The following is a 17,045-nucleotide window of genomic DNA, read 5'->3' as shown; positions in this document are numbered from 1 at the left end:
GAGACTCACTAACACGGAACTTCGGATGCCTAGCTGGCCTGTGGCTGTTGGGTGGGCGCGCCAGGCATGGCCCTTCTGCCGAGGTCGTGCAGGGCGGAGCGCGCTGTGGCGGCCAACAGCAACAACGACGGGACTGCTAGAAAGGAAAGCTCCCGTGGCGTCTTTCGCACCCGCCCGTCCACGTTGCTTGCTTGCTGGCTTGCTGCCGGATCGAGGGGCGCTATCCGCCAGGGGTGGAAAGGCAGGCCACTGAGTCCACGAATCAAGGGATGATGGGGTCGGTCGGTCGGTCGGCTGCGCTACAGCGCGGTTGATGGTCGACTAAGGACGGGTTGGGCTTGGTGTGTCGGACACCCCGATCCACCCACACTTCTGTTCCAGGGTCCATGGTCCATGCAGTTCTCCAGTCAGGACACCTGCTGGTGGTGTTTTCTGGCAAAGCGGGAGTGGATGGCCGCGAGCGAGTTGAAGAGCCCGCGAGTCAGACGGGCGGCAAGACTCTATCAATTCAATGTTGCTAAGTCTCCCCCCCCCACGTGCCGATCCTTTCTTTCAGGCACTCTCCGGCTTTCCAAGAAAGAGTCTTCTGCGCTCTGTGGCGGTAGTGAATGCCGGCGGTATGACCGGAGTACGTAGAAAGGTCCCTACCGCCGGCACATGTAAACAATGTCCGTGAATCGCTGAGTGATGGTTGAAAGCAGCCTTGATGTTTCGGCCACTTTGTCTAAGAAATTCGGTGAAACGAAGATCGCTAGTAGAGCTCGCACGCACTGGGAACGCTATTGGTCGACTCGAGCGTCCGACTACAGGGCAAACATTGAAAGCTGCGCCGCCACAAAGAAACAGAACCCTGCGTCGGTCCATGCTCCTGGTTGAACAAAGACGGGTTGAACAGAACAGCCCGGGTGCAAGCGACACAACTTGGAGCTTTGAGCCTCTGATGCCACTAAGCGGCGCAAGGTAGGTAAGGAGATTTCTTGGTCGAACGGAAATGCCTAAGACGAGCTCAGACGTATATATGCCCGAAAGGGCGGTGTTGCTCCGCAATGTGATGTTGGTCGGTATAGCTTCAAGCATTTCGAAACAAATCAAGTGCCTGGCAGCACTAGAACAACATCGAAAACATCGCCAGCTCACATATATAACCTTTTCTCACCATGCAGGTCAAACTGGCCGTTGTGTGGCATCTCGCGGCCGCAGCCATGGCAGCGCCCCGAGACATCGTGTCGCGAGGTGGAGGCAGCAGTCCCGACCTGCCAGCGGCGGCGTCGGCGTGGGATAACTTCACCGTCGTGCCCGTGACGTGGGACGTCAAGGCGACGCCCCGCGGGGAGACGCTGCGGCTCGAGGGGACGGCGCAGGAGGTGTACCGTCGGCTGGTGGAGATGAATCCGGCCTACGACGATGACTTTGCCGGCTCCGAGTACGACTCCGGGGATGGCGACGGCGACGGCGCGGGACGGCGGCATCTCGAGCGGCGCACCGACTTCAGCACCTCCAACTTCATCTGCTCGGACAAGAAGGAGCCGTACGGGCCGTTTGGGCGCGCGTCGTCCACGTCGTACTGGGAGGCCCTCGGGTACCTCGCGGGGCTCAAGGGCGCGCCCACGCTGTCTGCCGGGCCGAGGGTGTGCGGGCGGGTGAGCTGCAGCTACAACGGCGCCGTCTACGTTTGCAACGACGTGAGTGTTCTTGTTCCTTCCCCTTTTTGCTTTATGTCTTTTCTCTCTCTCTATTGTTTTGTGCCTTGAGTGTCGGGGGAGCAAAGTACGAAAGTGGAAGAAGGACATGAATACTTTGTACACACAACGCACACACACACACTCTCTCTCTGTCTTTCTTTTGCTGACCATGGAACCTGCATGCAGACCCCGGCGCCCAAGACGTTGAAGGAGTGGGGCTCGGTCAGGGACGGCCTCGTCGCGATTCACGGAAAGTGCTCGATGATGTATCCGGCCTGGATGATGGGGGGGGCAGGTCTTTCACCCGACGAACTGGAACGTCATTTATCGAAACGAGAATTGCTGAGGGCGACGTCGATTTTAAGAATGTGAGCACGCGTGATGCTTCTTCTTCCCTTCTTTTCTCTGGTGGTGGATTAGTGGAATGAGGGTTTCCATTCATGTTCCTGTTCCAAGCTGGAGTTCTTCTGCTCAAAGTGGAAGCAGACACGAGTGGGACAAAGGAGCAACTATTTCCGCATTACTACAGTACCTACAAAACCATGTCCACTACATATTCCAACATCATTTCCACTATACGATGCAAGAACGAAAGTCCATAGAGTGAAACCTGGCATGTGAATACGAACTGCTGCCGCAGCAAGCAGCGGCTAGCAGGCGAGGGTCCGGTCACTCGGTGGAGCCAAAGACGCCACGCGCAGACAGGGCGCCTGCCCCGCCGCCGGCGCCTTCTCTTGGCGCCAGTAGCGGCGCGCAAATATTCTCAGGCCAGGGGTGAGGAGAGAAAAAAAAAACGACTGATGATGACTGGTGCAGGGGGAAGGGGGAAAGAGGGGGGAAATCATGGTGGTGGCTTGACCTTGGCGGCGCGGGCAGCGGGCGAGAGCCGGGAACAAGACTGCAGTACTAGTAGCAGCCACTGGTCTGTCTGCAGACGGGAAAAAGAAATGAAAGAGGAAAATGAGCACGTGGGCAGCTTTGACGTGCGCCGTTGTATGTAAATGAATGACACTGCGGTGCTGGATCTCTCTTCAACATGGTGTGAGTGGATGAGGAGGCTAACAACGCCTGGCGCCCGCGGCTTTTGATGCCATCGTCGTCCAAGGCACGAGTGTGTCATGGGTTCACGTGTCCACGTGCAGCAGCAGCAACCGCAGCAGCGGTATAGTTTGCAGTGGCCAGGCGAGAGGGAGAGAGTGAAAAACAAAGGGGGGGGGGGTTAACGGAAGATCGCCCAGGCCAGCCCCTGGCGCGGCGCATCCGGGCCGAGAAATTGTGGCGGCACTCCCATCCCCTTGGGCGTTTTTGTGGACTTGGACACGCGCTCCGGAAGTGGCATCTGCGTGAAGAAAAAGAGAGTGTGTACTTCGTACTTTGTATAAAAGTGAGATAAGAAAGACACACACACAAAAGACGCTGACTGAAACAGAGCCGAGTCGAGCAGTAACTTACTTTGCACCAGACTTCGTCAACAATGCATCCTACGTACGAAGTATGCATGTACGAAAAAAAAGTCCAGCCCACCTGCAAGCAAGATTTGCGTCGTGGAGAATGAATGGTTGCAACGCAAAAAAACTCCACCACCCGTCCCGCCTTACCACGTATGACCGTGCCATTTTCTCCCGTTTCTAGTAGTTCCAACTTTCTTTTTTGTTGCTCTCTGATCTGGGCTCCAGACACGTGCTGCGGGCGCCCACGGGGACTGGTTCGTCCAGCCAGCCAGCCAGCTGCGACCGGACATGATGCATCAAACATGAACGGTGCCCCGCGCGTGTGTGAGAAGCAATGGAGCAAAGAGCCGGAAAAAGTCGATCGCCCTTCTTTCTTGTCAGGTTGTTTCTTCCTTCATGCGACGAGGCGTGGGTCGCCCTGGCGCGTCGTCCGCACTGCAGAGAGACAAGCAAGGGTCACTTGGTACTCACTCACGGCCTGCGCCAACAGCAGTGCAGTGTTGCATTGGCGCCGGGGCCGCCGTCGCCGTCGCCGTAGGTCGCCATTGCCTTCGTTGTTGTACGTAGTTGGTACAATAGGGCTGTTGTTGGTCGTGCCTTCTGACAACCCGTGCGTGCGGCGCCCCATCGGCTGTTTTGCACAATCGGGAAGACAAGGCTGGCGAGCACGGGCCCGAAGAGCACTTCAGTTTCTCTCGTTGGGCCGTGTCATGTGCCGGGCGAACGAACGCTGCGAGAGCTGGGGAGACGAAGTCGACGCATGGCACGGCATGCATCCAACGCCGTCGTCATGGCTTTCCACCACCCCATGCCCCTGCTCCCCTCCCCGGTCCAATGCCTTTATGCGGACAGAGCTCGCCGCACCCCCACTCTTGCAGTGCCAGGTGCCTGTTTCTGGGTCTGTTTCTCTGTCGCGCGTCTTCTGGCGTGCCCTGTATCCCTCCTACGTCATCCGCCTGACAGTGCGGTGTGGACACTCGGGCTTCAGCAAGAGAGAGAGAGGCGACGGTGGCCCTCTGGCCGGGCCCCTCACCTGGGGCACAGACCGAAGCAGCTCGGGTAACGTAGGGTTAAATTCTCTTCGTGCGGACTGGGCCTCCTCTCCCCCAAGTGCGATTCAGTGGTTCCGCTGCCCCAGCCAGCGCGAGAGCCGAGACATACAGAGGAGTGGACAAAGTAACTAGTAGAGAAGGGCTTCCCTTCCATCTACGTCTACTCGAAAGAGTACTGGAAGGAAAGAAAAAACAATACAGGACGCCCTATGCACAGTCCTCGCTCCCGGCCTGAAGAACAGGGACCACCCGCTGCGGGCGGAGCACGAGCGCGCGGGCGCAAGGTGCACCAGATGGCCTTTCTCCCCATTTCACGGACATCCCGCCAACTTACACCAGACATTTCTACTTGGTACAACTTTTGGCCAGTCGCTTGACCGGGGGCTGGTCCCTGCAGTTCATGGAGAGGGGAGGGGAGGGGTGGGCGATCCAGTCAACAGCAACAGCAGCAGCCTGCAGCCCTGATGTGGCCCGTCGAATAGCAGGCATGTTTCGCCTCGACGTGCGTGGTCAACCGATGCTGCTGCTGCCGCTGATACAATATACATGCTACGACATTGCTTGGTGCGCGTGGTGTCCCGATGGCCAAGGAGGGGAGGGGGGGACCTTCAATCTGGTGGGGGCGTGGGCGCTGCTGCTGGACGCCGCTGCACACATGGCCTTCCATCCTCTTGGCCCCAGTCGACTGCACAGTTGACAAGCCGTCGTCTCGTTTCGGTGCGGATCTTCGCTACCGCCCCTCAGGTCCCACGGGGCGGTGGTACCCGCAGTATAAGAGTGACCGGCTCTCCCCATGGGCCACGGTTCGGATGGGTGGTTCGCTTTCCCTCCCTTTTCCTTCTCGAGGTTCTCGAATTTTTCTGTTTTTGCCCGCCCGTAGCCGTATAAGAAGCCCGGCTTGGTCTTGTGGTTTTCTTCGTGCAGTGCAGTGCAGTGCTAGTGCAGTGCCGAAGGAAAAACAAAGGGGATTAGAGTTTTTGGGGCCTTTCCCTCCCCCCCCAGCGACTCGTGCCCTCCTGGTGGTTTTTTTTTTATCACCTTCCCTGATCGCTTCCTCGACGACAACCTCTGGGAGTGACGTGTGTGCTGTTGCGTGCTGTTGCGTGCTGTTGCGTGCTGCTGCTGCTGCTGCTGCTGCCCCGTGTCTCGTGAGACCGCCGCCGCCGCCGCCGCCGAGCCCGACGACCACATCAATACCAACAGCATACTTATACCGCCAGCCGCACCGGACCCTGTCGCATTCGAAGGCGCGGGAACACGAATACTCCCCCCTGCCTTTCAAAGGACCGACCGGACAGACCTCCCGTCTTCATAGAAGCAGTCGCCGCCATGTTCAGCTTTGGCCGCGACAAGGAGGCCGAGGACCGCCGCGAGGGCGAGGCCCACGATGCCGCCGTCGCGGATCTCGAGACGGTGGTCCAGCACAAGACCTTCATGGAGGCCGCCATGCCCGTGTTCGCCTGCGGTGCTGGTCTGTTCTCTGATGGATACATCAACAACGTTGGTTTAAACCCCTCCCCCCCCTTGCTTTGCGTCCGGCCTTGAACGAATCGCCTCGGCGGCGCTCAGACGCCAATGGCTTCTTCTGGACGCTGTATAAATCAGACTGACATTTGGCGCCCGTCTAGGTCATCGGCTCCGTCAACACCGTCCTCAAGCTGCAGTACGGCGACGTCTACAAGAACTCTCAGGCCGCCAAGTATGTCGCCGACATCGCCTTTGCCGGCACCGTCGTCGGCCAGCTCATCTTCGGCTTCACCTCGGACTACTGGTCGCGCAACAACTCGCTGCTGCTCTCCACTATCATCCTCATCGTCTTCACGGCGCTCGCGACGGGCTCCTACTACAAGGGCGAGGCGGTCGGCATGTTCAACATGCTGACGGCGTGGCGCTTCTTTGTTGGTGTCGGCATAGGCGGTACGGACCCTACATCTCATTCACGCGCCTCAATTGCCTTGAACAGCACGAGAGGTTCATTCTTGTTGAATGTGTAGAGCTGACGCGAATGTAGGCGAGTATCCCGCTGGAAGTGTGGGCTGCGCCGAGTCGAGCGGAGAGTTGAAAAAGGGCACCCGCAACCGGTGGTTTATCCTCTTCACCAACAGCATGATTGACCTTGGCTTCGTTTTCGGCGCTTTTGTCCCATGTACGTTTCTCGTCGCAACCACTCAAAAACAAAGTCGCTCACGTGGATCGCTCTCTTAGATGTCGTCGCCGCCGCGGCTCAGAACGAGCACTATAGCACCATCTGGCGCGTTTCTCTCGGCATCGGCGTCGTTTTCCCCCTCGTGCTGTTTGTCCTGCGCCTGCGCCTCAAGGAGCCCGAGGAGTTCGCCAAGGAGTCTATGCGCCGTCAGACACCCTACTGGCTGGTCCTCAAGTTCTACTGGCCTCGGCTGCTCTGCGTCAGCCTCATCTGGTTCCTCTACAACGTGTGTAGGCCCCTTTGCCTCTTTGCCCTTGGGAAGCGATGCTAACAGCCTCACGCAGTTCAGCTCCTACGCCTTTGGCATTTACTCGTCGTCCATCCTTAGCGGCATCTACGGCGACGGCGCGCCGCTCACCACCGTCTTTGGCTGGAACACCGTCATCAACATCTTCTACCTTCCCGGAACCCTGATCGGCGCCTTTGTGTCCGATTGGATCGGCCCCAAGTACACGCTCATCCTCGGCGTCTCCACGCAGGCCGTCGTCGGTTACATCCTCGCGGGCGTGTACAACAAGATCTCGTCGCACATCGCTGCCTTCGCCGTCGTGTACGGCATCTTCATGTCGCTCGGCGAACTGGGGCCCGGCAACAACATCGGCCTCCTCGCCGCCAAGACGTGTGCGACGGGCGTGCGCGGCCGATACTACGGCATCGCCGCCGCGGTGGGCAAGATCGGCGCCTTTGTCGGTACCTGGGTCTTTCCCTACATTCAGAAGGCGGGCGGCAACGAGACCGAGTCTGCGCAGTACCCCTTCTGGGTCGCCTCGAGCCTGGCGCTGCTGTCAGCCATTATCGCCTTCCTCTTTGTCCCCAACATCGGCCAGGACACCATCACCTTCGAGGATAAGCGCTTCCGCGAGTATCTCGAGGCTCAGGGTTGGGACACGGCTCAGCTGGGACTCCACAAGGACGGCTCCAATGTGGCTGAGTTCACGGAGACGGATGTGATGCCGGGAATGGCCGTCAAGAACTAGCGTTAGGTTTGGCGCGGTCTGATGTTGGCTCAATATAATATACGATATTTTATGCATCCTGCAAGTCAACGACGGCCACCGCTCGGTACAGCCCATCGTAATCCCTGAGGCTTACTGAGCGCCGTCGCACTGCTGCTTGAGTCGCTCCTCCGTCGTCTTAAACAGCACAGGGATTGCGGTCTGCTCAAGCTGCGTGCCGTTGAGCACCATGTCTGCGAGCCCCTGGGTCATGGTGAAGATGAAGACCATGCCGCCGCCGTTGAAGCCTGCCAGCAGCCACTCGTTTTGTGAGCCAGGCACGCGACCGACATGCGGAATCCCGTCCGGCGTTAAGCCCATGACTGTACGTGGCGTTAGTGCATGTCCTTGCTCTCGCCAGATGCTCCCAGCCTACTCACCCCCCGTCCAGATCGAGTCAACCCTGGCCTGGCTGTCCTCCCAGCCGTACAGCCGCTCTCGATCAATTCTTTCAAAGTCGGCTGCAACCGCGTTCGAGATCAACTTGGAGTCGTCGACGGTGTTGAACCAACGCGCGTTACGGTCGCTCGCATCCCGCCGGTAGTTGCGCGTGCCGCCCCCGTGCGTAATCGACCCGTCCGGGCGAGGATTGAGGTAGTCGACGGAATCGGCCCTGTGGTGCAGGTTTAAAGTAGCCGCTAGGTTGGGGCACCGGCGGAGTGTCAGCTCGTTTGGCACGAGTCTCGAGTTCTGGCCGAGAAAGGGCACGATGACGCCTCGATATTGTGGCAGCAGGCCAGCTGTGTAGCCGTTGGTTGCGTATATGACCTTCTTCGCGCGCAGGACACCGCGAGACGTCGATAGCTCGACGGTGTCGGACTGGCGATGGATGGCGTGCACGGCCGTGTTGGTATACAGCCTCGCACCCTTGTCCACAACTCGAGAAAGCAGACCCATTACGAGCTTATAAGGCCACAGTGACACGGCTGGTCCTCCCACGGCCGCAACTGCACCCTTGGCTCCGACGATCTGCGGCGCCGCAACATGAGCGTTGTAGTCAGCCCGAAGGTATATACGTGGAGTGGTAGACGTACTCTGTCCAGGTGTGGCCCTTCCAACCACTGGAGCTCATCGAGCCACTCGACTCCTTCTTTGCGACGGTCGTGAAGCCATTTCTTGAGCTCTTCCGCCTGATTGGGATCATAGAGAACATCGTATGATCTCCTTACCAGGAACTCGCAATCCAGACTCTCCTCTTCGACGACCTTCTTCAAGCCACGACATTGTGCGGCGACCCATGCGACTATTGCCGCGGCGCCATCCGCCCCATGTGTCTCGTACCACTTCTTTATCGATGCCAGTATCGTCTTCACGTGGCCACCATTGCGGCCAGTCGCACCGGAGCAGGCATCGCGTGCGTCAAGGAGCGTAATTGACGGGGGTGTCGCGGATTTGCACTGCTTGAGGATGTGGTACGCGGTGGAAACGCCAGCCATGCCGGTGCCGATGATGGCAATGTCCGTTTCGTCGACGACGGTATCGGAGGAGCGGAATCTAGCTAACGGGTGAGGCTCCGACAGCCAATACGGCTGTGTCGGGTTGTCTACGGGCAACATGTCGTCTACGGGCAACATGTCCATGATGCGCTGATATGACCGCTCACGGAAGAGGCAACTGTCAAGAAATGTTCATTGATGCCTGGTCATGGTGATAGGACAACGTCGCTTCTGTCAACAGATCGAGATCTAGCTGTATATAAACGTCCATGGGTTCGGTACCCAGAGATTTTGACATCGCGTTGGCGTGCCTGCACAGCCTTTACCGCGTTGAGTCCGCGCCGGAACCAAACACGCACGTCAGCTTTGTAGCGCGGATCGACGATTGCGACGCTAGATGGGTATCCGACCCGAAGCAAGAGGCGTCATCCGGCAAATGTGGCCGGCACCGTGAACATCAATGCCGACCAAAGCCGGCTTCAACGTCATGTGAGAGACTGCAGCGTGCGATAGCCAACTTCGCCGGTAGGCGGACGCAAACTCTTTCCAAAACCTCTTAATGCGAATGAGTACAACACGATCCAGACATGGCCGCCCTGGCCAGCTCTGCGCGACTCAACGGACGCGGATCCGGCAGTAGATCGCGGCCTGTCAAGTCCGGCAGCGTGGCGTCCCGCATCGATGGCAAACCGCCCTCGGCTCGCTTGCCCACCTTGGACGCGTAGACCGTGTTGAGCCAGTGTCCGAGACGGTAGCCTCCCTTGGCAATCTGCAGCTCGATGGTGGCGGTGACAGAGTTGTAGTAGTCTGGGTACAGATCACCAGTTTGCAGGGCCGCAGCGCCGTTGGGCATGACGACGGAGCAGACGTACGCGTTGGCATCGGAAGCCCAGCGCGTGGCCGTGCCGATGGCGTCGCTGACGTTGTCGCCCTTGATCCAGCCCGGTGCTTGGGCCTTGTAGCCCCCGGCCTCGATGTCCTGCACCAGCGTGTTTGCCCAGGTCTGCGCATGCGCCAGGTCCTTGCCGCCGATGAGCTTCTGGGGCATGTACGTGTCCCAGTCCGCGTGCAAGTTGTCGTCGTAGCCGTCAAACGTGACGTTGATGCCGTTGCCGCCGAGCTCATACGCCTCATCGTGCAGCGGCTGCGTCAGGTCGCCGATGAAGTGCACCAGGAACTTGAGCGCCTCGGTCACCTGGGCCTTGCTGAGACGGCCGTCGCCGACGCGCTGCGTGTAGTTGGCAATGGCCGAGATGGAGCATCCGGAGCTGCCGCAGTCGCGGTCGTAGTCCACATTGCACGAGCTGGGCGGGTTGTCTTGCGCATCGATGAAATGGAAAGGGGCAGACCACTTGCCCGCGGCCGTGGCGCGATACTGGTCCGCCCAGGAGGCGATGTTGGCCAGGTAGGCATCGGAAGCATCAGCCAGGAGGCTCTGCGCCCTGGAGGTGGGTGAAGTCAGCAGCAAGGTACACACTTTGTACTTGGTAGGTCCGTCCGGAACACAGCAAGGTTCAACGTCTCACCATGTCGCAGTCTCTGGGGCGAGATAGTGCTGTGCAACGTAGGCTACTGTTGCGTGACCCAGCACTCCCCAGGCAGTGGCTCCCTGCAGCGAGCCCAAGGCCACCAGTGTCGTTGCGCAAAGGCTGGGCATGGTGGATGAATTGATTCCGTGAGATGGGAAACACGGCAGGATTCTGGACTTGCATCGAACCTGCACTCCAAACTTCGTACGTCTTATATCGTAGACTGCCTCGTTCCCGTACATGCAACCGACAAGTGGACTTCAAGTCTGCGAATGGCTACGTATCTTATATGGATCCTGATGATCCAACAGAGTCGCCCTTTCTGCCTGCTTAGCAACTGTGTAGTCTGGGAGCATGATAAGATCCGGCTCGTCCACTGTTGCGCCTGAGCACACCACCTGGGTCATGACCAACAGCTACCGCTACTCAGCTTTCATAGAAGCTTATTGCGGGGACTTCTTGTTGTAATACGGACGATAAGCAGTCCGAGCGATCTACTCTCTCCGATTTTCAAGCCCGCTGGCGTAGCGCACTAACTTAGTATCAACGGGCTGTGGTGCCTGATTCGGTAGGTCGGCTGGATCGACCATGCAGCCCCCCGGATAGTCGGCAGTGAGCATCGTGGCCGTTTCAGACGAACGTTCCATCTCCGGGTCCTCATAACGTCGGCGACCTCCGCGAGTTACGTAGCCCCTGGAGCCAGTCCAAAACCTCCCGGGTCCGTCGTCGGTCTGGGCATTCATGCCTGAGCTGCGGGGTACCTACTCTGAAGAGTTAAGACCCTTGGTGTAGCCACGATGCGACGACATCCAGGTCGCATTCGCAGTACCTACTGCTGACGTATCATTCGGCGTCGACGCGGCGTGCCATCGCTTGTGCAGACCCTGCGAAGCTTCGTGTTGCGCACATGCACCAGCCAATGCTATTTACTAAGCTATTATGGGGTCAACGGCACGGTTGCGCGTCCATGTGCCGCTCTGACATCTGGACATTTCACATGTGCAGGTCAAGTGCCCGGCCCCGACAAGAGTCTCTTCCCCATACACCCACCCTGAACGTTCTTTTGCCATGACTCAACGTTCATTGCCATGAAGCCCAGACGTCATCCTAGCCCACATCACGGCGATATCAGACGTAGCTCACTATGCCTGACATACTGCTCCTTAGCCTTGTTCTGGGCCGTCGTAGTCAAAACAATACCGACGCGGTATATCCCCCGCAGCTACATATACGAATCGTTCCCGCGGTTGCCGGCATCCCCTGTCATGGGCTACCTCCATGTCCTCATGACTTTGGTGCACTAGGGTGGCCATCATCCGTCGAGGGTTACACAATGCACGGCGATGATCTGCAGAAATTGTACCCATAAGCGCACACATCTGTGATATCGGTTTATTTTAACCCCTGAAACGCCTCAGTTCGTTGCAGCAACCAGCATGCAGCAGCGACATTGACGGCACCGCCGCCGCAGCCTTGGTCTGTCCATAGCAGCGCACTTGAGGCTTACGACTCTCGTACTGCTACATGTTGTTATTCTAGGTGCACCGGCGTGGTAGCTGCAGTCCTGTATGGAATTGCCAACGGCTGCCAGGGTGGTTGGGTCTCATCGCAGGCGTCTCATCGCAGCGCTGAGGACGACCGGACGACCTCTCTCTAGCTCTCCTTCCTGGCTCTATTGCACGACCTGATGATCGGCCCTCGTCTTTCGTCTCTCACGAAGCTGAGATGAGGGTGTGAACAAGTTCATTGACCTCTGGTGTGCTAGGTTTGCATGCGAGCATTCCCACAATGGCGGCACATTTTGGTTCTACCAATCGTGATGCCTATGGTAGATGTTTCTTCTGACCCACTTTCTCTACACCGAGACATAGAATGCAACGGACGTATTCAATGACCGGCCAGTCACGACTCCCCTTATGATGCATTGTAACGGGTCAGGCTGTTGCAGTGCCTGATGCGCTAATTTCAGCTGCGCCTCCACAGCCGAAGATTTCGTTGCAAGAACCAAGGCGAACGATGGTCTGAACATGTGCGGTTTACAACATGGTGATTGGTCTTGAGACCCTCCTTCAAGATCGATGACCTTACCTATGTCAGACTCTATTTTGGAAGGGATATGGATAGACAGAATTCATTCAGAGGTATTGGAACTGGGAGCTTCTATGTACTAAACGCTTAAAGCCTCTAGGTTTCTGCGAGCTTTGTTGAACGCAACAGGGTCTTCTCAATCCATCTCCGGCCACCGCGTTCCCCAATATCAGCCACTGTACCCTACGTGCAGCCATGTGGTAGCATTCAACACGTCAGTCATAGCGTGCGGGGTCTCGGTATCAAGACACAACTTCAGTGTAGGCAACGAATTGTGTCGCCATGTTGATTAGGCTAACATCGGCCAGTTGTGGCGAGGTTTGACCGGTGCTTGGAGGGACCGGCTAATGCTAACACTGAATGTGAGAGGTAGGAAACATTTCTAGATCATGGGCGATTCTCTCGATCGCATGCTGCTCGCGGTTTGGTAAGTCGCATTATGAGGGGGGGGATGGCGTTCGGGCTTCCCAACAAGCTTGATTGCGGGCATCACTGCAGGTATCCGACCTTGGCATGGTGACATGGAGGGGTCGATGAACCTATGATATTCAGCGTGGACAGCCACGACTTAGCGGGCATCATGTCTACACGAATAGCAGCTCCTGTATGATACCCTCAAATTTATCATTGCAGTGGGGTACAGAAGACGCAAACCTAGAAGCAGAACCGCCTGGGCTGATAGTAAAATGAGCGTGGGCCATCTTGAATGGCCTTTAGGTTGCTGCCGGTGGTGACGAAAGGCCCTCGTTGATGGGATTAGGGGTGGTAGGTATGGTATGTGCACCAGTTGCTGGTCTACCTTCCCTACTATATATACTCAGCCTGTCTCTGCAGAACCAGCTGTAGGACTTCCGAGGTGCTCTGGGTAAATGAGTTGACTTTTCAGACGATGCTGCCATCATGGCCCGTCCAATCATATGTGCTCGGAGCTGAGTCCGACCAACCAGTAGCATTAGGCTGACCCGAACAAGGATGGTGATGGATGAAACTTCAGATGATAATGATGATGTCGGTGCGCATCATGACCCCAATAGACAGATATCCTAGGCCCTGCCATATTAAGACGACCTCAAAATTACGTGTTATGTAATGATGTATATAGGCCGTCCCGGAACCTTGTAATGCTATGTCAGAGGTTCCTCTACGACATGGAGGGATCGTGGCAATTGATGCATATGACCGGATAGCCCGGGGGTGGGTAAGGGTGCGAGAGAAGAGACAACATTGAACACGACACGCTCAAGCTATTCTAATGCAGATATCACGACACGGCAGTAAAGTAGATTGCTTAGACGCAATGGCAGCTCACAAAATGTCGGCACAGCCGCCTTTCAATGTATCGAGTACATAAACTGCATGCACTACAACCGCCCTTTTCTGCAAGGAGATATCCGTGCACTGTCATTTCGATCTTCGGTGTTACATGGCGGGGTTTTGCTAATACCATTTAATGGTCCAGCCCGCTTGATCCACATGGAGAGGTAGGTCTCCAGAGCTTGCTTCCTGGTCCTGTCACAGTGTCAAACTAGTTCGTCGCCCAATGCCCGCGGCATTCAAGGACATGGACTAGGCCAACACTCCATCATGGCTTCATTCGAGCCATCATCGGGTCGCAGTCACTCCATGGCATTATAGGTCTATTACAAAAGGCCATGCGCGCGGGCAATTCCTGTCTGTATGAGTCCAACTACTTCATTACCCAGTTATCGCCCGGCTTTCACTCGCAGCCCGGACCTAGTTGACACTCACTCGACAGCTTCATCTGTCGAGTTGCTTTTCACCATACCCAGACACCATAAAATAATATCTCACGCAGTCTAGCTCAATATACGAGCGCAATATCACATCCTCAATTCGCAGTATAGGTCAAACCGGACGAGCACTAGGTTACGCGGATCAGCTCCCGACAATCGCCACCGACCCATCAGTAGAGCGGCACCCAGAGTCACACACGCCGCTCTCCACCGTTGATCTATCTGCTTTCAGACCTGAAAGCAAAAGAAATGGCCATTCCGATCAAATTTGACGCGTATCAACGTGCGTGCTGCGCGTATACATCGAATTGCACGGTTCTCACCCCAGAGCATACAAGTACACTGGCGTCGAGTGAGTCGCCTCTCCCAACATGCGACGGGAGCGATGGAGGTATGTATCAGCAGAGGTTGGAACCAACCGTCTACATAGTCTTTGCATCGATTCAGTCCGGCGCGAGGTGGCACTAGTTGGAGTGGAGATGCGCATACATGTGTTAGTGTTGTCTCTACAGGCCCTTGATCCCTCCTCTTCGCCTCTTGCTGACGATAGTCGATCTCGGATCGAACTTCTCACGATAGCCTCATTCTGACTGAAATTATAGATCCGGGCAAAAATGCCCTCGATGTCCAACGAGCGAAATTGGCCTTGGGTCAAGCAGACTTTCGAGGGTTGTATACACCTTCCCACACCGAACCATTACCGCAACGTCTTCTGCTCCACATGAACATGACCTCCCGCTACGGGGCAAGAGGACAGAAACGCGGCCCATTCAAGGATATTCGACTCCGCAGAGAAACTGCTGAAACACGAAGAATTGGATCATGCATCAGATGTACCATGCAAAGAGTGCGAGTGAGTATTACAAGGCCGCCCTGGACGATGCTTTGGACGTTTCGTGTGAACCACGGTGTGTCTGACAAGAAGAAGTGCAGGAGCAATGCTGCCGAGCCGGGGGGGGAATGTCTCACCTGCAAAAGGCTAACACGGTCATCACGACGTCGGTTCCCATGCCTGAGATTTAAGCTCACGAACCTAAAGTTCATTCAACCTATGTATGGATCTCAAGATGACTGGATGCGGAGATGGGATCACATGGTCATGACACCCATACAAACCTGGAGGTCAGATCAAATCATGACCGTCTACGTATCTGAAGGCCTAAGCAACAGGTGCATGAAGGTTGACGTGAGAGAGTTCATTGACACGTCAAACATCCTGTGCGATGGGCCTTCGCAGAGCACTTCAATCGGCTCCATGCCAAGGGGGTCAACGGCCGCCATTGCCATGGCGGACCTCAAGGGCGGTGAGGAAGCTTATGCCGGCTATATCCGAGAGGTAGCCGGTGCCGCCTTGAAGCGATTCTCGGGGCCATCAAACGGGCTCGTTCATCGGACATATCGAGTGGCATGCGCCTTGTACCAGAACCCGGCCACCCCGCCAGAGTCAATGGAGCTTCTCGGGTTGGCTTTCAAGCTCTGGACTGCAGTCCGTCTCTCGACGATACCCAACTTCATGGTCAACGAGCCTACACCGGCAATGGGCTGGTATGAGCGGCCTCGGACGTTGGTAGCCATAACAAGGTCCCCCGTTCCTCCGTTCCTAAGTGCGCAGTTAAAGCTTACGCTGCTGCACTATATACAAGAGGCTATTGCGCCTAGTCTCATGGCTAGGCTGCAAAGTATGACCTGTCGGAACAACAAACGCACGTGGCTACCCATGTATCTCGCAACATTCATATTGCTGCACAATACCACTCTACTCGTGGCACATGCTTCTGCCGAAAAACAGTGCACTGCGACAGAAGTGAGTCTATCTCCCTGTCACTTGCTAAATCTATCTGCCCAAGATGCTCCATGGCTGATCTCGCGGTACTCCAAGCAATTAATTGCTTTAACCAAACAGCACTTTCATGGTATGACTTCTGATTTCTTGCTGCGGACAAAGCCGGGTCGCTAACAGGTGCCACAACATTGAAGAAGCGAATATACTCCTGGCCCACTACCACTATTGTACTAGAGGGCTTTGCCCATTCTCTCCTAATGCAAGCAATTATTTACTTCGGGTTGAGATGGGTTTGGATGAGGTGCAGGTCCGGTTCATCCGCTGCACGAGTGATTATGCAAAGGCTCACGGTCAGTATCTCGACGTCTTGTTGACTGATGTGGCTATGTGGGTGTTCGCGAGTGATGTCCGGTTCTGACGCAGAGGTGAAAAATACAGAAACCCGATGGCAGCGGCTTGCAAAGGAAGATCAATATGAGGACGAATTCTTTTTCATAAGTCAGCTGTTTGAGGAAGCATGGCAGCCCCGGTCAGCGCGGGTTGGGATGCTATGAGGACCAGCTGCGACGAGCCTGAGATGCCGATGACATGGCTAGTGAACCCCAGTTTCACACACCCGGGCAGCTAAGTACGTCGGGGCATGGGATATTATTCCCAGACTGGACAATGTGCGCGGTGAGATATTTGCACGTGAGCTTTGGATGACTTAGTGCAAGGTACGAAGTGTGAGCCCGGACGGCGTACGGATGGGCCCCGGGGGACCAGAGGTTCCGGCTACATTACAAGCCTGTTGGAAGGATGCCGAGACGATGCGTAATCGTGCATAACGACACATGCACCGCATGGCGGGAACAAAAAAAATATAGCAATTTGATATTCTCTTAATGACCTTTGTTGCAGATTGATCCGTCGTATGCGACACGAAGACTCCCGTGGTGACTCTGGGTGGCAGGAAACCCCAATCAAGCGCTGGCATTCAACAAGAGTGACTGCTTCCGCCCAAAAAATAGAAGAGAAAGACAACCCTGGGCGCTTGGAAGTGAGATGGCTCAGTCGAGCACAGACATAC

The 17,045-nt window shown here is 56.3% G+C and overlaps 4 protein-coding genes across 4 annotated transcripts; 2 read left to right on the top strand and 2 right to left on the bottom strand.

Moving 5' to 3' along the window:
• Positions 1-1,157: 1,157 nt before the first annotated feature.
• Positions 1,158-2,054, top strand: JDV02_009699 (uncharacterized protein; the record flags this gene model as incomplete). Its single annotated transcript, XM_047991376.1, has 2 exons — positions 1,158-1,682; positions 1,869-2,054. 2 exons carry the CDS (start codon positions 1,158-1,160, stop codon positions 2,052-2,054), a joined length of 711 nt encoding a protein of 236 aa, XP_047847388.1.
• Positions 2,055-5,017: 2,963 nt separating this feature from the next.
• Positions 5,018-7,419, top strand: GIT2 (glycerophosphoinositol permease). The gene is made up of 5 exons (XM_047991375.1): positions 5,018-5,685; positions 5,814-6,102; positions 6,197-6,331; positions 6,391-6,617; positions 6,676-7,419. Exons 1-5 carry the CDS (start codon positions 5,515-5,517, stop codon positions 7,366-7,368), a joined length of 1,515 nt encoding a protein of 504 aa, XP_047847387.1. The 5' UTR covers positions 5,018-5,514; the 3' UTR covers positions 7,369-7,419.
• Positions 7,420-7,479: 60 nt separating this feature from the next.
• JDV02_009697 (uncharacterized protein) lies at positions 7,480-8,966 on the bottom strand (the record flags this gene model as incomplete). Its single annotated transcript, XM_047991374.1, has 3 exons — positions 7,480-7,709; positions 7,767-8,355; positions 8,421-8,966. The coding sequence occupies 3 exons, from the start codon at positions 8,964-8,966 to the stop codon at positions 7,480-7,482; spliced, it is 1,365 nt and encodes a 454-aa protein (XP_047847386.1).
• A 412-nt stretch (positions 8,967-9,378) lies between these two features.
• Positions 9,379-10,479, bottom strand: JDV02_009696 (uncharacterized protein; the record flags this gene model as incomplete). The annotated part of the gene is made up of 2 exons (XM_047991373.1): positions 9,379-10,264; positions 10,349-10,479. The coding sequence occupies 2 exons, from the start codon at positions 10,477-10,479 to the stop codon at positions 9,379-9,381; spliced, it is 1,017 nt and encodes a 338-aa protein (XP_047847385.1).
• Positions 10,480-17,045: the final 6,566 nt, after the last annotated feature.

Source organism: Purpureocillium takamizusanense, chromosome 10 (assembly GCF_022605165.1).
Source record: "Purpureocillium takamizusanense chromosome 10, complete sequence".
NCBI lineage: Eukaryota > Fungi > Ascomycota > Sordariomycetes > Hypocreales > Ophiocordycipitaceae > Purpureocillium > Purpureocillium takamizusanense.
The sequence above is the reverse complement of the archived record's forward strand: the minus strand, read 5'-3'. Positions and strand labels throughout refer to the sequence as shown.

Coding starts and splice junctions, on each gene's coding strand:
- GIT2 (XM_047991375.1), top strand. CDS start 5,515: ATGTTCAGCTTTGGCCGCGACAAGGAGGCCGAGGACCGCCGCGAGGGC. Junction 5,686..5,813: donor CTGATGGATACATCAACAAC/GTTGGTTTAAAC, acceptor GCGCCCGTCTAG/GTCATCGGCTCCGTCAACAC. Junction 6,618..6,675: donor TCATCTGGTTCCTCTACAAC/GTGTGTAGGCCC, acceptor AGCCTCACGCAG/TTCAGCTCCTACGCCTTTGG.